At 41.2% G+C, this 22,692-nt stretch overlaps 1 protein-coding gene across 1 annotated transcript; it reads left to right on the top strand.

Annotated features, from left to right (window-relative positions):
- The first annotated feature begins 1,782 nt into the window (after positions 1 to 1,782).
- LOC138878112 (uncharacterized) lies at positions 1,783 to 2,238 on the top strand. The gene has a single exon (XM_070157771.1). It carries the CDS (start codon positions 1,783 to 1,785, stop codon positions 2,236 to 2,238), a length of 456 nt encoding a protein of 151 aa, XP_070013872.1.
- The last annotated feature ends 20,454 nt before the right edge of the window (positions 2,239 to 22,692 follow it).

A 22,692-nucleotide genomic window follows, 5' to 3' on the forward strand; every position in this document is an offset into this window, starting at 1 on the left:
AAAATATACGTAAATTTCGGGATAAGAATTTTTCTTTATGTCTCGTTATCAAACTCATGTAATTATGGGGTCATGCCAAAATGAAGGAAGAGCTTAGCCTTAACATACCTGGAGTATAGAAAAATCCATGTGATATTCTTGAAAAAGGTTGCACCGTACTCCTTTAGAAGCATAAAATTTTACGTTGCTAAGGTGCTAATAATTTTTGTTGGAATTGTTTGATTGCAAGACATTTTGTTGAAAAAATTGTGGGAATTTCTAACGCCTGATTGTGGTGTATTGTAAGGAATTTGTAGGAATTTTGTAGGAATTTTTGCAAGAAATCATATCTGGTTGTAGGGCTGTGTATTGAAGTGTCTTATAACTAGCATTTTAGGTTACCACCTAATCAAAATGACTAAGAGTCATTTGCTTAAGATGTGGCTTGCTACCACGTGGGGTGGGGGGAAATTTTAATCTTTATCCAACTTATTAGTTAATTAGGTAATGCCACGTTACCCGATAATTAACCAATTATCCACATAATTAAGAATTATCTCAAATTACTTAAAATACCACTCATTTTTAATATACTTTACACGTCATACTGTTACGGTCATATGGTACCTTCTATGGTACTAGTCCATAAATATCGGGTATTATAGCTTGGGCTATATTTATCCCAAATCGACAACCTTCAACGAAACTCATTTTATTTAATTCGTGTACCCTTTATCCTTCATGGCACTTACTTATCGCTTGTTATAAATAGTATAAATATGTTAATCTCAAGATAATCTCATCCCCGAGTCTATGTCAATTAACTAAAGATGAAACTTTAACGTATAAAAATGCAAGATATAATAAAAACCAAGTGGTGGACCACCTGCCTCGGTTGGAGGAGGAGGGGAGGCCGCATGATGGCCTTGAAATCAATGACTTCTTCCCGAAGAGCAACTTTTGGCAATTTCAATAAAAGAGGTACCATGGTTCGCGGACTTGGAGAATTTTCTTGTGTGTGGAATCATCCAGATGAGTTCTCTTCAAGACAAAGGAAGAAGCTCAAAAGAGATTGTCAAGATTACTATTGGGATGAACCATATGTTTTTTGGATTTGTATGGATGGGGTGATTAGGAGGTGTGTACCGGAAGAATAGCAATGTGATATTCTTGGGGCTTGTCATTTTTTGCCATATGGTAGTCATCATGGTGGAGTAAGAACGGTGGCCAAAGTGCTTAGTTGTGGTTTCTATTGGCCTACTCTTTACAAAGATACTAGTGATTTGGTAAAAAGATATGATGAATGTCAATGGGCAGGTGGAATCTCAAAGAAAATAAAATGTCTTTCACAACCATCTTGGAGATTGACATTTTTTTTATGTTTGGGGCATTGACTTCATAGGCTCTTTTGTGAGTTCTTGTGGAAACACCTACATCTTGGTCGCTGTTGATTATGTGTCCAAATAGGTTGAGGTTGTCTCTTTACCAAACAATGAGGCGCGAAGCATAGTGGCCTTCTTGAAGAAGAATATTTTCACAAGATTTGGTACTCCACGTGCAATCATAAATGATGGAGGATCAAACTCTTGCAACAAAGCTATTGACACTTTACTTAGCAAGTATGGTGTAACTCACAAGGTCACGACTCCCTATTATCCACAAGCTAGTGGGAAAGTGGAAGTCTCTAACCGGGAGATAAAAAGTATCTTGTCTAAAATGATGAATGCTAATCGGGCAGATTGGCCCAAGAAGCTTGATGATACGTTATGATCTTATCGTACGTCTTACAAAACACTAATCGGAATGTCTTCATACCAGTTGGTGCTTGGGAAATCTTGTCATCTTCCGGTGGAACTAGAGCACAAGGCAATGTGGACTCTAAAGAAGTTGAATCTTGATTGGGATGTAGCCGCTAATTTGCGGGTTGCACATTTGAATAAGTTGGATGAATTTCGGTACCATGCATATGCGAGTTCGTCCTTGTACAAAGAAAAGATGAAATGTATTCATGACAAATACATTTGGAATAAATATTTCAAGGTGCGCGATTTTGTATTGTTGTTTAACTCAAGGTTGAGAATGTTAAAACTAAAATCCATGTGGAGTGGTCCATTTGAAATTGTTGGTGTGACATCTTTTGGTGTATTAGACTTAAAGAACAAAAACAATGAAGTATTCAGAGTCACTGGTCATCGGGTGAATCTCTACTTGGGCAAGGTTGGAGATAGCCACGTGGTGGCGGTTATTTACTTCACTTGAGGGTATTCTACGTCGTGTCGCGACGTTAAATCAGGCGCTTCTTGGGAGGCAACCCATGTTCTTTTCCTTTTTTTCTTGTAGTTAGGTGTTATTTGCGTTCTATCCTGATTTGAAGTGTGCTACATGGTTGCGTGTGATTTGCAAGAAGGGTGAACTAAAAAATGGCTAAGTGTTCAAAGATATGTGGACTGCACATTTTTGTGTGCCACAACAGGAAGGCATTTGCAGCCGCATATTTCTCATGCAGACTGCACAAATTAGAATCTTGCAAAAGTATAAAAATGTTAACTCTCGAAAGTTTGAGCTTGTCAGTGCGGAGGCTAATCTGTGACCACATCCAAAAATGGGCAGACTACACATTAAGAGCAGAGATAGCTTACCCAGGTGACAGAGTGCAGACTGCACATGGAATTATGCGGCCGCACTTGACTCTTTTCCCTCTTAAACCTCTTGGTATAAATAGAAGTTTGGAGTTCATTTTTCACTTTTCACTTTCCTAACAAACACTGTTGCCCTGTTAATTTCCTAAGAGATTTTCATTGTCCCACACACACAACCACCTGTGCTTATACAACCAGAGGACTCACTCTATCTAGTATGCTTCACTTCATGTTAAATTTTTGTGTTAGTTTAATTTTTAAAATTTTAGTTTCTTTTTAGACCATCTTTTATTTGAGTTCATCCATGTGTTCATGTGGGATAGACCTGAACTGGGTAATTGATAATACATGCTCTAATGGAATTGGGTTAGTGCAATTTCAAGTTTATACCATGTTGCCATGTCCATTTGTGCGAGTAATTGAAAAACCTAAGTAGAAAAGTTGCTTGTGCATAGTTTTTGAAATCTGCAGCCACACTTGAATTTGTGCGGTCCGTAGATTCGAAGTTTTGGGCGACCTATTGAAGTAAGTGCATCTGCGCCCGCACTTTAATTATGAAGACCGCATAAAACTCAAAGAGGTCGTAATTGAAAATGTGTGAACCTCAAATTTCTCATACGACCTCAAAACAAGCATCACACTATCTTCAGAGAGGCTTCTGGGCCTCTGAATATTGATTAACTGAAGTGCGGCTGCACTTGCAATTATGCGGACAACACTTCCATTCGGCGACCGCACATAAAAAATGTGCGGACCGTAGAACTCAATTTCAGCAACTTGTTGTTTTAGTCATAACCTCATTGTGTCCACATTGTTACCCGTTGCTTACATAAGTCTTGAATGTGTTGAATGATGACTTGAAACTAACAATCTTCTTTGCTTTGATACAAAAAATGGTTCAATCGCAAGGCTGCTGCAAAACGACAAAAGAAAAAGGTGAATCTTCTAGGGGTCGAGGTAGAGGTACCTTGCCCCTAGGCCAACCCAAAACTATCTGGAAGAAGTCCACAACTAGCATACGGAGAGGTGCAAACCTCTCTGAATCTAATTCTTATGTCTCGTCTAGGAAAGCTTCAGAGGGAAACTCAGCCTCTGTTCAGGAGGAGCAGACAGGCACACAGTCTAGGCCACAAGGGGAGATTGCAACTCATAGATAGGGCCTCTTCTTCTCACAGCACTTCCGAGGGATCGGAAAGTGATAGCCAGACCTCTAAGCCAGTAGTTTCCCCAAACACAGAGGCACATATTGTTGGATATCCCTGATGATGGTAGATGGGGAGATGGTACATCCACGAGAGTTGAGATATTGAAGAAAGGGGAGATATAGGAAGATAGGTTCGTCAGTTTGGCTACCTTCACTGATTTTTGTATGTGGTGGCCAGTGAGATTCTTGACACTTGAGCGGCAGTTTCTATTGAAGCATTTAGATAAATACAACATGGAGATTTGAGGCAGTTCAGAGAAAGAAAGATTAGATGTGGTTTATTGAGAGAGTTGAGGATTCCAAGGAGTACCTCGTTTGAGAATTTTGCGCAAATGTTTCTCACATTAAGAATGTGATGAAGGTGACTAAAGTATGCAACCTCAAGGTAAGGTTTGATCAGTACACTATAAGCGCGTACTTGGGTTTGAGGACTTAGAGCCGGAGGAGTATTTGGAGAAATGTGCAATGAAATAAGAAGTCTAACCTTAGCTAGCAGATATTAGCACCACTTGGGCCACCACCACCATGGTTTACTGTTGGGGTTCCCATCCACCAGAGCACTTTGCATTTGAGGCAAAGGGATGGCAGACTTTTATTTGCAGCAAATTTGTCTCGTGCCAGAATGAGACTCATCTACCTCTTCCTCGAGCTGTTCTTGTGGCTTCTATCATCGATGGGTACCCAATTAATATGGGTGTCGTGACATCGGCCAACATTTCATTGGTAGCATAGCAGTCTAGCTCAGCAGATCCTTATCCAAACATTATCACAGAGTACCTCACTGATAACAAAGGTAGAGCCAAGAACTTATAGCACCAAGATGAAGTCGAAGAAGCCATTTGACTGGTATTCATTGATGGATACGACCAACCCAAAGAAGAGAGCTCAACCTTCTACCACTACAGGCCAGTCTGATGAGCCAGTAGTGGTAGTTACTAAGACAGCTGACATTCCATCCACCTCTATTGAGCCCTCTTTTAGTGTTGTTGCTATGCATCCGCCATTACCTTCAGATCCTACCACAACCCCCAGTGCAACCCCTGCTCCAGCTCCGAGGCCAGTGCCCATGCCTACAATTCCATTGTTTGCTCTGCGACTCTCCTAGACATTAGCGAGTCTCAATAACTGGATACAGACAACTACTTCAAAATTGTCTGACATATCTAGTATTGTTGCAGTGCAGTCATCTACACAAGCACCGCATGTCTCCTCTGATCTTGATGAGAAATTGAAGAAGATTCTGGACAACTAGAAGATGATCATGGATACTCTGGTACAACATGGTTCGGTGATTGAGGAGTTGTCCAAAGAAGTGAAGAAGATGAGAAAGTCCCAAGCAAGCAAGAAGTCGGCTAACAAGCTCAGGAAGGAGGTGACTATACTTGCGATGGCTGGGGATTTACCATTTGATATGTTACTTGACCCAGACCAATCCGCCCCAGATCCATTGATAACATCTGCACTGGTTGCACCAGCTGGCCAATCTGAGGAGCCAGACCTTGCTGTTGACACTGCTGAGGTAGTGTGTATGATGTTTATCACTCCCGCCACGCCCAAATATGATGATGTTGAGATACATTTGGCTGACCCAACAAGAGATGATATTGCTGGGGACACTGATATGTCCAAGGATCCTTAGGGAGTTTTCTTCACCCTCTCTCCTTTCACTCTTATTTTGTTAAGTATTGGGGACAATGCTTACTTTTATTTGGGGGTGGAGTTTATTTAATTTGACATTGACACATTTTAAATACATTTGTACTATAATAATTGGATGATTCTGTTCCTTTTCTTATTTGTAGTTTATCTATCTTTAGTAGTTATTGTTAATTAGCTTCTTTATGCTTCCACTTTAGTTGTTGTTTTGATAGTAGCTTCGTTTTATGCTTCCGTAGATAATAAACCTTTGGTTTTCTTAATGTCATGGTTCTTTCCAAAAATAGTTTTTGTATGAACAGGGTGACTCGTCCCAACGATGGATGGTGTGACAACCTTCAAGGGAATGAATCTGTTTTTATGTTTAAGTAATAATAATAGTAGTAGTAATGAATAAAAGGCCTAATCAAGTCATTCTCGAAAAAGAGTTATTCATGTTTCATTTGGTACCAATACACTTAACTACGTGCTTATGGTTTAAAACAATGTTTTTGAAAGAAAATAGCTCTAGTTAGTGACTTTGAGACTCTTGAGTTGACTTTGGTAATCATCTAGTGGTTTGTTGGACCATAGTGATCTTTAAACTTGAGTGTGGTTGTTGTAGGCTCTCGACTCAATCCTCTTTTACGGTCTAGTTATGTGAGGGGTGAGGTGATTTATTGCTATTCCAAGTATCCAGGCGAATGGTCTAGAACTTGCTTCGAATGTGCTTCAAGGTGAAATCCTAAGTTTTGCTTGGTTTGAGAAATGATTGTAGTCTTTCCTTGGCCTGTTTGACTTTCTATTGCCAACTTATGTTGTTATCCCTAGTCAACCCCCTTTGAGCCTCTAGCCTTTCTCACTTGATAACCATATTATAAGCATTTACCCGTTCTGTCGTGATCCTCTTTTGGCACCCGGACCTTCCTTAACATTTTTTGTGAGAAAAGTGGCTTAAGGTATAAGTTTTGAGGGGGGGGGGAGTTGAGGAATTTGAAATAGGTATCAAGGCACATAAAGAGAAAAGAAATGATCTCTATACAAAAAGAAGGCAAAAGAAAAAGAACAAAAAAAAATGCAAAAATGAGAATAGTGGAAGGTTGATGGATTCAAAAAGAGGTAATGATTCCTAACATGAGCATCAAGGGAGAAAAAGAATGAAATGGACAAGAAAGAATGATGTCAAGTCTCTCTAGCCCTCAATGAAAAGAGAATGTCTCTAAGAGATTGTAATTGTGAGCCAAGAAATAAAAATGTGGAGTGCTTAAGGAAAGGCGTAACCACTTAACCATATGGTATCCTACCCTAACCCAAAAACCTTCATTACAACCCAAAAGAAGTCCTACTTGCTTTTGAACCAAGTGAGCTTACATTAGTGGTGATCTACATGAGGGGTAATTCTATGGTACTTAAAGCTGTACTTTTGACATTCTCTTGTGAGAGAAGAGTGAACCTTTCATGAATTTTAAGATTGAGTGCTAGCCTTTGAAGTGAGCTTTGCAAATGGAAGGTAGAGGAGGAAGAGTTTGGAGTTCACCATGACCTATATAATAGAATAAGAGTCCTTGATGAGTAAAGTCAATTCTTGAAGCTCAAATGTCACGTTAGAACTATATGTGCATGGATACTTGACTTGTCACCTTGTTGATAATGCATGAGTAGTGTGGGTAATTGTTTGTCCCAATTCAGTATGGATGGCTTACCATTGACTCTGTATAATGACCTTTTACTTTGAGGAGGTGGAAACTAATCTATTTGCTTGAGGATAAGCAAAGACTAAGTTTGGGGGGGGAGTTGATAAGTGTGGATTTTTGATTACTTATTAGTACCTTTTTACTTTTGATTTAGTCCGAAAGTATTGATTTATGTTCCCAAAGCTAATGAAAGTGTGAAAATTGCAGGAATGTTGGAGATTTGGGCTCTTATGAAGACATTCAACTCAAAAATGAGTGTTCTTACTCACAAGGCAAGAAGAGGCGCTGCAGAAAAGAAGTGTGGTCCACAGAAGTATTTTTGCGACCGCAGAAGTAAGTGTGCACCATAGAATTCTCTTTGCGGCCACATATCTAATGAAGAAGCCCAGAAGTAATTGAAAGAGAAGTGCAGACCGCACATAGTATGTGCGGCCGCAGAACCTGGTTGCACTAACAAGAATTCAAAAAGTTCAGAGAGTGTGTAAAATGACAAAGACTGAAGCCTTGCCTGAAGTGCGGACTACACATGAATTGTACTACTGCTGAAGCTGAATTGCAACCGCAGATCAAATTGTGCGTCTACAGAATCCATCCCCTGCATATTCAAGCAATCTACGGACCACACATGGAATTGTGCGACTGTAGAACCTCCCCAGGAGCATCTTTGTCAGTGAATTTTGAGCCACTATAAATAGAAGGGAATTACATTTCTAGGTCAAGTTTTGAAGTTTTCTCAGCTGTAGCCATTGTAGTTTACCATTTTGGGTAACTTGTGACCGTTTTAGGACAAAAATATCATAGTTTACAATTTTAATTTTATATTATGGGTTTAATTAGTGTTTCTTCTCTGTTTTCTTCACTTTCAACTATGAGTAGCTAGACATTTACTAGGGTTGTGACGCAACCATAGTATGTAAACCTTATGGGTATTTAATTTAATGCTTATTTATGGCTGGGTATTTGTTATTTATCCTTGTTCATGCTTTAATTTTTGAATTAATGGTTGCAAATATTTATTCATGCATTTTTGACTTGGTCGTTACTTGAGAAAGAAGGACCTAGTCTAGGAAAACTTGGCTAACAAGAAATTGGGCTAGCTAAGGATTTGACTAGCCTAATTAAAGGGTTTGAACTAGAGATAGAAAAAATCCAACTTGAGCTCATATCAACTATTTAGCTTGATACCCATTTGGGCTTAAGAAAGCCAAATTTGGCAAAATCACTCTATGACCGAGAGGTATTGAGTGGGTAACTTAGAGTTGAGAGATATAATACACCCCAATCAATAAAACAAGTTTTTTAATAATTAACCTATTAGGTAAATGTTACATCCCTGGGCTTTTTACCAATTTGAAAACAACCAAAAACAAATAGTCAATTGCTAGTTTTATTTCTCTAATTGAGCATTGATAGTGTAGTTCATAGAAGTAATTTGCAGCACGAACTTGTTTAGAAGTGTATTTAAGCTTTTTTGTCTTTACACATCAAGTATACACTCTAACACCCATTATTAGCTCCCTGAGAAAATCGACCCCGATTCATAAGTTGGGTACTATTCTTCTAACGACCTCTTCCACTCATTTTTAAGTGTGGATTGGGAGTGGATAAGCCTTGAGAAAAAAATAAAGTAAAGATTAGCTAATTAGCTGATTCTGGGCTCGTGCTTCATCCGTGTATCTTTTTGAAGAATTAAGCCAAATAGCCGCTTAAACTAAAAATAGTTGGTGAAAGTATAATATATACATAATTTATGTATTATATATGTATAATTATGTATAATCAATATATAATGTATGTAGATGGCTAGAAAAAAGTAAACAATAAATATGACCGGCTATTTGTGTAAAGATCCATATCTTTTAAAAAATAATAATATATGAATTGCTTTAATAGCTTCAAAAATAATGATTTAACATAATATGTTAGTAAATATCAGTCTTAGGATCTTTCACAAGATGAATAATTGTCACGACCCAAAACTCACATATCATGATGGCACCTATCACAATACTAGGCAAGCCGACAACCACAATAATTCACACATTCTTTAGGTTTGAAAACATAATAAATAAGCTGAAGAGTAAAATCCCAAAATATTGAAACAGAATACCATGTCTCAATAAAATAATTCCCCAAAAATTCGGGTGTCGCTGAGTACATGAGCATCTAAATGACAACATAGACCGACTGATAAGACACCATCTAGAAATCTAGAACAATACAAATAAAACAACGAGATTAAGAAGAAGAGTCAAGATCTGCGGACGCCAAGGCAGCTACCTTGATAGTCTCCTAACTAAGTAAGTTCCAACACTAGCAACCTCCGTGACCAGAAGTACTTGGATTTGTACATGAAGTCCAGAGTGTAGTATGAGTACAACTAACTCAATAAGTATCGTAAATAAACAAGGCAACGTAGGAGAATCTTAAATTATTAATAATACTAGTTATTCTGGTACAGTCCTACCTTTTTAAATCGGCACTCAACAATATTTAAAACTAATTCATCAAGTTACGTAGGAACATTATCTGTGTGTGCATGAATGATATTCAGCATAAAGTATGCATATTTATATGCATATCACCTTGCATTTTACTCATATTTTGTGGGGGTTTTTTATATGTAATGTAATGATTTGTTCTAATTCGTGGTGTTTTTATGTGTAGGAGTCGAATGGAAATGATTTGAAAAATTGGCATGGAAATTAAAGTAAAAACGGAAGAATTTGGGAAAAGTACGAGTTTGGTGCCCAAGTTTGCGCTAGGCACCGACCAAAACGCCACTAACAGCAGGCTAAGAAGTTCAGTGTCTAGGTTTGCGCCAGGCACCAACCAAAATGATGAAGGACAAATTTTGTCCTAATTCGGCTTGGACTTGGTGATATCAACCCTACACTGCCCCAACATGTATAAAAGGGGTTCTAAACCTATTTTAGGAGGGTTGGACATTTTTTGGAGGGAGAACAACGTGCGGATCACCCGGGAGCAAGGATTCTCAGTTTTTTTCTTCATCTTCTCTTCCTTTAACTTTATAGTTTATCAGTTCTAGAGTTGTGGTTGTTGCATGAATGCCACTTTTCAAATACCTGCTCAGACAATATCATGGCATGTAGAGGAAGGAAACAACTAAATCAGATAAATGATCAAGGAAATACAAATTTCACAAGTTGCACAGACAACTCACATGCTAACAATAGAACTTGCATGGATAACTCACGTGCGACATGAACTACTCACGTTCAATAGTATCAGTATATGGATCCGCATGGACAACTCACGTGTTGTACGAACAACTCACGTGCCAATAATATCAATATATGGATCTGCACAGACAACTCACGTGACAATAACATAATCCGCCCAACATAGTCATAGGCCTCCAATCCAAATATATCATACAAGAGCAGTTAAACAAGTACACTCGTATGTGATGAATGAAATAAGATTCTCATGTTCCTGGACTGGTATAAATGATATGCTAAAGTGTAGGCAAGTGCAAAGTGTGTTATTGTAACTTAAATCAGTAATTTTATCACTGAAAAGCATTTATCAAGTTCGTTCAGGGATGTTTACCCCTATGTAGCCTCAACATGACTCAAATAGATAACATAAACGGTCACAACATGTAAGATATCATAGCGTTAAGCTTAACAATCACTCTTGGGCTAATAAGAGCCCGAGCACAACCCGAACATGAATATATAACCCCGGTGCCCGCACATGGGCCAATCCCCATGCATGTGCCCACCCAATAGCGCGTAGCTATCACAACAATTCAGTCAACTGGTGCCTCAATCGAGTTTAAATAAGATGCTTACTTCAAGCAAATTTAATCACTCCGCTAGCAAGCCCTTGCCTCGCAAATCGACCTCTCAACTCCTCAAATCTAGCTAAAAATAATTCGATACAATCAATACAAGTTATAAGAATCAATTCCATATGAAAATGCTGAATTCTTAATCGAAAGCCGAAAAGTCAACACAAAAGTCAACGTGGGGTTAATGCCTCGGAATCCAACAAAAGTTACAAATTCTGTACATCTATTCCACCACGAGTCCAACCATACCAAACTTATTAAATTCCAACTCTGATTCGGCCTTCAAAACCTCAAATCAAGTTTGGGAAAATTTCTATTCTAATCCCCCAAATTACAAAAATAGGTATTGAAAATAGTGTTAGATTCATGAATAACGGACCAAATCAAAGTTAAGATTACTTATAAGTCAATTTAGATTCATGAATAGGTGTTGAAAATAGTGTTAGATTCAATGTTTGAACTTGCCGATCCAAAATGGCCATCGACTCCACATTATAAGTTAAATCACCATCCAACTGAACCGTACTGAAATCCAAAATATGAGACGGATCGGCGGCATACTTCCGTAGCATAGAAACATGAAACACTGCATGAACACTCGACATACTAGGCGGTAATGCAAGTCTATATGCCACCTCTCTAATCCTCTCAAGCACTTCAAAAGGCCCATTATACCGAGGGCTCAACTTGCCATTCTTCCCGAACCTTATAACACCCTTCATACTCGAAAGTTTGAGTAATACCTTCTCCCCCACCATGTAAGCAACATCATGAACCTTCCGATTGGCATAACTCTTTTATCTAGACTATACCGTGCAAAGCCGATCCTGAATCAGCTTGACCTTGTCCAAAGCATCCTGAACTAAGTTAGTACCCTATTGCCTAGCCTCACCCGGCTCAAACCAACCCACCAGAAATCGATATCGTCTCTTATACAAAGCCTCATGTGGAGCCATATAAATGCTCGATTGGTAGTTGTTATAGTAGACAAACTCTGCAAGCATCAGAAACTGATCCCAAGAACCCCCGAAATCTATAACACAAGCACGTAGCATATCTTCCAATATCTGAATAGTGCACTCAGATTGTCCGTTCATCTGAGGGTAAAATGTTGTACTCAAATGAACTTGTGTTCCTAACTCTCGATGCACTACTGTCCAAAAATGTGATGTAAACTACATGCCCCGATCTGAAATGATGGACACTGACACACCATGAAGGCGAACAATCTCGCGGATATAAATCTCAGCCAATCGCTCCGAAGAGTAAGTAGTCCCAATTGGAATAAAATATGCGGACTTGGTCAACCGATCCACAATAACCCAAATTGCATCAAACTTCCTCGTAGTTCGTGGGAGCCCAACTACGAAGTCCATGGTGATACACTCCTATTTCCACTATGGAATCTCAAGTCTTTGAAGCAATCTGCCATGTATCTTATGTTCATACTTCACCTGATGACAATTTAGACACCAAGCTACAAACCCCACTATATCATTCTTCATCCTCCTCCACCAATAATGCTGCCTTAAGTCCCGATACATCTTTGCGACACACGAATGAATAGATTACCGCAAACTATGGGCCTCATCAAGAATCAACTCCCACAGCCAATTTATATTGGGTACATAGATCCGATCATGCATCCTCAACACCCCATCATCCCTAATAGTAACCTCCTTGGCATCACCATGCTAAACCGTGTCCTTAAGGACAAGCAAATGGGGATCGTCATACTGACGCTCTTTCATGCGATCATATAAGGAAGATTGAGAACCACACAAGCTAGAACCCGACTGGGCTCCGAAACATCTAATATCACGAACTGATGGGCTAAGGCCTGAACATCTGATGCAAGTGGTCTCTCACCAACAGGAATAAATGCAAGACTACCCATACTCACCGCCTTTCTATTCAAGGCATCGACTACTACATTGGCCTTCCTGGGATGATACAAAATAGTAATATCATATTCCTTTAGCAGCTCCAACCATCTGCGCTATCTCAAATATAGATCCTTTTGTTTGAATAAGTGTTGTAGACTCTGATGACCTATAAATACCTCACAAGACACACCGTAGAGATAAATGCCTCCAAATCTTCAATGCATGAACAATGGCTGCTAATTCCAAATCGTCAACATGATAGTTCTTCTTATGGGGATTTAACAAGCGTGAAGCATAAGAAATCACTCTACCTTCCTGCATCAAGACACACCCAATACCAATTAGAGAAGCATCACAATACACTGTATAAGAACCCGACGCTGAAGGAAAAATTAGAACTGGAGTTGTGGTCAAGGCAGTCTTGAGCTTCTGAAAGCTCTCTTCAAACTCAGCCGACCACCTAAATAGAGCACCCTTATGGGTCAATTTGGTCATAGGCGGTGCAATGGAAGAGAAATCCTCCACAAAGCGACAATAATATCTGGCCAAGCCAAGAAAACTCCGAATCTTGGTAGCTGAAGACTGTCTGGGCCAACCCTGAACCGCCTTTATATTCCTTAGGTCTACCTCGATCCCCTCACTAGACACCACGTGCCCCAAGAATGCCATCAAGCTGAGCCAAGACTCACACTTGGAGAACTTGGCATAAAGCTTCTCCTCACTCAACCTCTGTAATGCAATCCTCAAATGTTGAGCATGTTCCTCCTGGCTATAGGAGTATACCAGGATATCATCAATAAATACTATGAAAAACGAGTCAAGATAAGGCTGAAATACATTGTTCATCAGATGCATAAATGTTGCTGGAGCATTGGTCAGCCAAAAGAAATCACAAGGAACTCACAATGGCCATAGCATGTCCTGAATGCTATCTTTAGAATATCCAAGTCCTGAATCTTCAACTAGTGATACCCAGACCTCAAATTGATCTTAGAGAACACCTTCGCTCCCTAAAGCTGGTTAAATAAATCATCAATACGCAGCAAAGGATACTTGTTCTTGATTGTAACTTTGTTCAACTATCTGTAGTCGATGCACATCCGTATAGTACCATTATGTTGTTTCACAAACAGAACCGGGTCACCCTAAGGTGACATACTAGGCTTAATAAACCCCTTATCAAGAAGTTCCTGAACTCTTTCAATTCCATCAACTCTGCTAGTGCCATACGATACGGAGGAATAGAAATAGGCTGAGTGCCCGACACAAAGTCAATACCGACATCAATATCCCTGTCGGGTGGCATACCAGGCAGGGCTGCACGAAACACATCCTAAAGGTTTCGCACCAACCGGAACAGAATCAATAGTAGGAGTATCTGCACCAACATCTCTCACAAAGGCCAAATATGACAGGCAACCCTTCCCGATCATCCGTTGGGCCTTCAAATAAGCAATCACCCTGCTGAGAACATAATCTAGAGAACCTCTCCACTCGATCCTCGGCAACCCCGGCATCGCCAGCGTCATGGTCTTAGCGTGATAATCTAGAATAGCATGACACATAGACAACCAATCCATACCCAAAAGCACATCGAAATCAGCCATACTAAGCAATAAAAGATAAATTCTGGTCTCTAATCTCCCAATAGTCACCACACACGACCGATACACACAGTCCACAATAGTAGTATCGCCCACCGGCATAGATGCATGAACAGGTGAAACTAAGGACTCACATGGCATATGCAAAGAACGAGAAAAATATGATGATACATACGAGTAAGTAGAACCAGGGTCAAATAATGTAGAAGCATCTCTGTGGCACATTGAAATAATACTTGTGATCACTGCATCTAAAACAACGATATTTGGCCTAGCAGGAACAGCATAGAATAGATCATGACCACCACCTGATCGGCCTCCCCCTCTAGGACGATCTCTAGCTTCCTGAGCCCCACCCTGAGCTGGTTGAGCGGGTGGTGTCGCTGATGGTTGCTAGTATCACCGGCCGAGAACCCTACTGTGGAACGCCACTCAACAATCTAGGGTAATCCCTCTTAAGATGACTCAAATCCCCACACTCGAAACAACCCATCTTCTAACGGAGCTGCTGCTCCTGATAACCTGAGGAACTTCCTATAGAAACCTGAGCAAATAAGGTAGGGTAAGAACCTTGCGCTGGTAATGCACTGAATGGTGACTAACCCAAATAACTGTTGTAAGAACCGTGGATAATGGATGCACCAAAATGAATTGGACGAGCTATCTGAGCGGGCCTATAAGGACGACCCCTATTGTGGTGGGACTGACCCTTAGGAGGAACACCACTGAAACCACTCAAACCACGAGGCTTTTTGGCCTCTCTCTCCTCATGCTCCTAAGTGCAGACAAACTCTAGCTGTCGAGCAATATCAACTACCTCATCGAACTTTGCACCTGATGCATTCTCCTGAGTCATAAATAAACACAACTAATAGTTGAGGCCATTAATGAACCTTCTAATCCTCTCCCTCTCTGTGGGAACCAACCAAATTGCATGATGAGCCAACTCTGAAAACCTCATCTCATACTAGGTCACAGACATGCCTTCCTGATGTAGCTACTCGAACTGCCTGCGCAGCTCCTCCCTGTGGGTTTGTGGCACAAATTTTTCCAAGAAGAGAATGGAGAACTCATGCCATGAAAGTGGTGTTGCTACGACTAGCCTTCTCCTCTCATAGGTATCCCATCATCTGAAAGTAGCCCCTGATAGTTAAAAAGTAGTAAAGGAAACTTTACTAGTCTCCAGAATAACCATCGTGCGAAGAATCCACTCTCACCTATCCAAGAAATCCTGAGCATCCTCTGTCTCAGCCCTACTGAAGGATAGAGGTCTGAGTCTCCCAAACCTCTCTAGTCTTTTCTGCTCCTTATCACTCATAATAGGACCCATCTGGGCATGAGCACATATAACCGGTTGGACTGGTAGTACCCCCGATATCTGAAGTCCCTACAACCCCTGCTTTGGAGTACGGGCAACGGGAGTATGAGTACCTCCCCCGGCCTAAGAAGTGGCTGGTGCGGTCTGAGCTGAAACTTCCTAAGCAACGGTAGTGCAAATAGTCAATATCTGGGCCAAAGTATCCTGAAGGCTTGAAATCACAATGGGCACAGCTGGTGCTTGAGCTGGTCCCACTAGCTCAACTATATCTGGAATCCACTCTTGAGTTGGAGCAACTAGTAGGTCTACAGATGTTGCTCTAGCTACTACACGAGTTGCACCTCAGCCTCTGCCACGGCTTCGGCCCATCGTGGCCCTAGCTGGTGGTACTAATGGTGGTCTGTCAGACCCGGTAGCATGTCTCCTCACTATCTATAAGAGAATAGAATAACAAAAATTTAGTTTCCGGAATCAACAATTCGCACGACAAGAATAAAAGAAAGTGAAGTTTTCCTAAGGATTTGGCAGCCTCTCGAAGATAGGTACAGACGTCTCTGTACCGATTTCCAAAACTCTACTAAACCTACTCATGACTCGTGATACCTATGTAACCTAGGATCTGATACTAGCTTGTCACGACCCAAAATTCACATGTCGTGATGGCGTCTATCACAATACTTGGCAAGCCGACAACCACAATAATTCATGCATTCTTTAGGTTTGAAAACATAATAAATAAGCTGAAGAGTAAAATCCCAAAATACTTATACAGAATACCATGTCTCAATAAAATAATTCCCCAAAAATTTGGGTGTCACTATCAAGACCCCAAATACCGGTCGTCATGGCGCCTATCACAGTATTAGGCAAGCCGACAACCCATAATCACATCCCATTTACCAATAACATTAAGCCATTTTTCTAACATAAGTTTTGAATGCAGAATCCATTATAAGTATTAAAATGATAGAAATATGCGAAAAATCAGCATAGCCACTACTACACAGCCCAACAAATTTGGTGTCACGAGTCTAGAGCCTCTAATACATAACTGAACATCTAGTACATCATGTCTAGGAAATGCAAAAATAAACTGGATAGAGAGGAGAAAACTGGGTTGCGGACGTCATACAACTACCTCATAATCTCCGGTGAATACTGACTCGACAGAAAGTCCTCACTCTGCCCTCGGGCACCTAGATCTACACACAAGGTGTAGGGAGTAACGTGAGTATGCCAACTCAGTAAGTAACTAAAGTAAATAAAGACTGAAGATAGTGACGAGCAGTTAAAACATATAACTGAAAATAGCAACAGGATAATAGCTCGACTTAACAGTTTAAAACCAGTTTCATCATAAAATTCACACTTTCAGTTTAAAACTTGAAATCATATACTTAGCAGTATTTCCAACAGAGGCTTAGTTTAAAAAAGAAGAGTGAAGCAATGAAAATAGCATAAAAAGGCCTCTCGGGCAAGGAATCACTCGGAACATGGCCCCTCGGGTAGCCTCTCAGTCATTCGTGACTCAATTCTCGTCACTTAGTGCTCACTCTCAGCACTCGGCTCATATATACCTCATTATAACAGAAATCATAGTAACCACTCCGGCGTGCAGCCCGATCCATATATATAGTCGATTGCACTCATTAGGGGTGTACAGACTCCGGAGGTGCTCCTACAGCCCAAGCACTATATCGCTGCGGCGTGCAGCCCGATCCAATATATATATATATCGCTGCAGCATGAAGCCTGATCAATATAAACATCGTTGCGGCGTGCAGCCCGATCCATGTATATAGTCGACTGCACTCACTAGGGGTGTGCAGACTCCGGAGGGGCTCCTACAGCCCAAGCACTATATCGATGCGGCGTGCAGCCCGATCCAATATATATATATCACTGCGGCATGCAGCCCGATCCATATAATCATCCCTACTGCGTGTAGCCCGATCCATCTAAGCATCGCTGCGGCGTGCAACCCGATCCATAACTCACATATATATAAATATCCTCACAATTAGGCTCTCGACCTCTCTCAGTCATTAACCTAACCGCCTCTCGGGCATAACAATATAATTTAGGGAACTCAGCCCACACAGCCCTCACAATAGGAGCAGAATGATAAAACCAGTTTTAAACATTTGACAGGTAAAAACATGACCGAGGCTATGCTTTAAACAAGTAAAGTGAGGAAAATAGTCAAAGTGCCCCTAAGAGTCTTTACAGATCGGCACAAGGCCCCAAACATGGCATACAGCCCATAATACAGTATAAGCGACTGAAGCATAGAATAATATAGATTTCCAAATCAATTACGCGGCTTAATAGTCGCTACGGGAAGAACCAAGTCAAAATCCCTACCGGTGCACACCCACACGCTCGTCACCTAGCATATGCGTCACCGCTTTTATCAAATCAAGTCAAATACCGGAGTTTTGTACCCTCAGTTCCAGATTTACAATGGTTACTTACCTCGAACCAGTGAAAATACTACTCCGCGACGCCTTTGCCCCTCAAATCGGCCTCCGCTCGCGTTGAATCTATCAAAAATCAGAACGAATACGTCACAATATGCCAAGAGAACAGATCCCAAGCGAAAGCAACCGAAAAATCCCAAAATTAGCAAAACCCGAGCCCCGGGCCCACTTCTCAATACTCAGAAATTTTCACATCATTAGATTCCTTGTCTCCCCACGAGTTCATACATATCAAAAATATCAAAATCAGAGTCCAAATGACCCCTCAAATCTCCATTTAAAGCCCTCTTAAATTCAAGCCCTAAACCTCTATTTTTAGCCCTTTAATCCCATTAATTACAGCCTTAATTCATGAAATTCTACCGTAGAAGTGTATTTTAGGTCCAAAATCCTTACCTTAACGAAGTCTCTTTGATTTCCCTCTTCAAAATCGTCCAAAGCTTCCAATTCCGAGTTCAAAAATAGTTAAACCCTTCAAAAATCGCGAAGGATGAAATATATACCTTCTGCCCAGTCTTTTTCGCATCTGCGACACTTTAACTTCATCTGCGGTACCGCATTTGCGGTCTACCCTCCGCTTCTGCGGAATTCACTTAAGAGACCAAAATCGCAGGTGCGGGCCCTCTACTACTTCTGCGGTCCCAGACTTTTATTCCAAAACCGCTTCTGCGGTTCTTCCCCCGCATATGCGACACCGCACCTGCGGTACCCAAACCGCAGGTGCGAAGACACCAGAAGCAGCAACTCAAGCAGCTGCAATTACACTTCAACTCTTCCGTTAACCATCTGAAATCCCCCCGAGGCCCCCGGGACATCAACCAAAAGCACCAACATAACCCAATACCTTATTCAAACTTGATCCAATCATCAAAACACCTCTAACAACATCAAATCTACCAAATCACATCGGATTCAAGCCTAAACTTCTAAAATCTTCCGAAATACGATTTTGATCAAAAACCTCACCAAACCACGTCCGAATGACCTGAAATTTTGCACAAACATCCCAAATGACACAATGAAGCTACTGCAACTCTTGGAATTCCATCCCGACCTTTATATCAAAATCTCACCTATCAACCGAAAATCGCTAAAATATCAACTTTGCCAATTCAAGCCTAATTCTACTTCGGACCTCCAAAACCCATTTCGATCACACTCTTAAGTCATAAATCACCTCCCGAAGCTAACCAAACCATCGAAACTCATATCCGAGCCCTCTAACACATAAGTCAACATCCGGTTGACTTTTCCAACTTAAACCTTCTTAAAAGAGACTAAGTGTCTCAAACTTCACCAAACACCTTCCGGACTCAATCCGACCAACCCGATACTATAAAACACAGATAACAAACCGTAAAGAAGCAGAAATGAGGGAAACGGAGCGGTAACTCCTAAGACGACTGATCGGGTCGTCACATCCTCCCCAACTGAAACAAACGTTTGTCCTCGAACGAGTCAAGAAACGTACCTGAAGCCTCAAATAGGTGAGGATATCTTCTCCGCATCTCCCGCTCGGTCTCCCAGGTAGACTCCTCCACTGGCTGACCTCTCCACTGCACTTTCACTAAAGCTATATCCTTTGACCTCAACTTCCGAACCTGACGACCCAAAATAGCTATTGGCTCCACATCAAAGGTCAAATCATCATCTAACTGAACTGTGCTGAAATTTAAAACATGAGACGAGTCCCCAATATACTTCTGAAGCATAGAAACGAGTAACACTGGATGTACACTAGAGAAGATGGGTGGCAAAGCAAGCTTATAAGCCACCTCCCCAATCCTCCGAAGCACCTCAAAAGGCCCAATAAACCGAGAACTCAATTTCCCTTTCTTCCCAAATCTCATGACACCCTTCATGGGTGAAACCTTCAACAGAACCTTATCGCCAACCATGTAAGACACATCTCGAACCTTCCTATCGGCATAACTCTTTTGCCTCGACTGCGATGTACGAAGCCTCTCCTGAATCACCTTCACCTTCTCCAAAGCATCCTGTACCAAATCAGTCCCCAATAGCCTAGCTTCACCAGGCTCGAACCAACCAACTGGAGATCTACACCGCCTTCCATACAAAGGCCTATATGGAGTCATCTGAATACTCGATTGGTAGTTGTTGTTATAGCAAACTCTGCAAGCGGTAGAAACTCATACCATGACCCTCCCAAATCAATGACACAGGCACGCAACATGTCCTCCAATATCTGAATAGCGCGCTCGGACTATCCATCCATCTGAGGATGAAAAGTTGTGCTCAACTCTACCTGAGTACCCAACTCTCTCTTTATGGCTCTCCAAAACTGAGAAGTAAACTGAGTACCTCTATCTGAAATGATGGAAACTGGGACACCATGCAAACAAAAAATCTCTCAGATATAGATCCATGCCAATGGCTCTAAAAAATAGGTAGTACACACAGGAATGAAGTGCGCGGACTTGGTCAGCCGATCTACAATCACCCAAATAGCATCGAACTTCTTCAAAGTCCGTGGAAGTCCAACCACAAAATCCATAGTGATCCTCTCCCACTTCCACTCAGGAATAACCATCTGCTGAAGCAAGTCACCCGGTCTTTGATGCTCATATTTCACCTGCTGGCAATTGAGACACCGAGCCACAAATCCCACAATATCCTTCTTCATTCTTCTCCACCAATAGTGCTGCCTCAAATCCTGATACATCTTCGCGGCACCCGGGTGAATGGAATACCGCGAGCTATGGGCCTCCTCCAGAATCAACTCCCAAAGCCTATCCACATTGGACACACAAATCCGGCCCTGCATCCTCAACACCCCATCATCACTGATGGTCGCATCTCAAGCATCATTATGCTGAACTCTGTCTCTAGCATCACAAACTGATTGGCTAAGGCCTGGATATCAACTGCAAGAGGTTTTTCCCCAACTGGGATATATGCCAAACTCCCCATGCTCACTGCCTTTCGGCTCAAAGCACCGGCCACCACATTGGCCTTTCCCGGATGGTACAATATAGTGATATCATAATCCTTATGCAACTCCAACCATGTCTAACATAAGTTTTGAATGCGAAATCCATTATAAGTATTAAAATGATAGAAATATGCGGAAAATCAACATAGCCACTACTACACAGCCCAACAAATCTGGTGTCATGAGTCTAGAGCCTCTAATACATAACTGAACATCTAGTACATCATGTCTAGGAAATGCGAAAATAAATTGGATAGAGAGGAGAAAACAGAGCTGCAGACGCCATGCAGCTACCTCGTAATCTCCGGTGAATACTGACTCGGCAGAAAGTCCTCACTCTGCCTCTCGGGCACCTGGATCTGCACACAAGGTGCAGGGAGTAACATGAGTATGCCAACTCAGTAAGTAACTAAAGTAAATAAAGGCTGAAGATAGTGACGAGCAGTTAAAAAATATAACTGAAAATAGCAACAGGATAATAGCTCGACTTAACAGTTTAAAACTAGTTTCATCATAAAATCCACACTTTTAGTTTAAAACTTGAAATCATATACTAAGCAGTATTTCCAACATAGGATTAGTTTAAAAAAAGAAGAGTGAGCAATGAAAATAGCATAACAAGGCCTCTCGGGCAAGGAATCACTTAGAACATGGCCCCTCGGGCAGCCTCTCAATCACTCGGGACTCAATTCTCGTCACTTAGTGCTTACTCTCAGCACTCGGCTCATATATACCTCATTATAACAGAAATAATAGTAACCGCTACGACATGCATCACGATCCATATATCGCTACGGCATACAGCCCAATCCATATATATAGTCGACTGCGCTCACTGGGGTGTGCAGACTCCGGAGGGGCTCCTACAGCCCAAGCGCTATATCGTTGCGGCGTGTAGCCCGATCCAATATATATATATATATATATATATATATATCGCTGCAGCATGCAGCCTGATCAATATGAGCATCGCTGCGGCGTGCAGCCCGATCCATCTAAGCATCGCTGTGGCGTGCAGCCCGATCCATAACTCACATATATATAAATATCCTCACAATTAGGCTTTCGACCTCTCTCAGTCATTAACCTCACCGCCTCTCGGGCATAACAATATAATTTAGGGAACTCAGCCCACACAGCCCTTATAATAGGAGTAGAATGATAAAACCAATTTTAAACATTTGACAGGTAAAAACATGACTGAGGCTATGCTTTAAACAAGTAAAGTGAAGAAAATAGTCAAAGTGCCCCTAAGGGTCTTTACAGATCGGCACAAGGCCCCAAATATGGCATACAGCCCATAATACAGTATAAGTGACTGAAGCATAGAATAATATAGATTTCCAAATCAATTACGCGGCTTAATAGTCGCTATGGGATGGACCAAGTCAAAATCCCTACCGGTGCACGCTCACACGCTCGTCACCTAGCATGTGTGTCACCGCTTTTATCAAATCAAGTCAAATATCGGGGTTTTGTACCC

The sequence above is a fragment of the Nicotiana sylvestris genome, chromosome 9, assembly GCF_000393655.2.
Source record: "Nicotiana sylvestris chromosome 9, ASM39365v2, whole genome shotgun sequence".
NCBI lineage: Eukaryota > Viridiplantae > Streptophyta > Magnoliopsida > Solanales > Solanaceae > Nicotiana > Nicotiana sylvestris.

Excerpts from the sequence above, each read along its gene's own strand:
- LOC138878112 (XM_070157771.1), top strand. The coding sequence starts at position 1,783 with ATGTCTTCATACCAGTTGGTGCTTGGGAAATCTTGTCATCTTCCGGTG.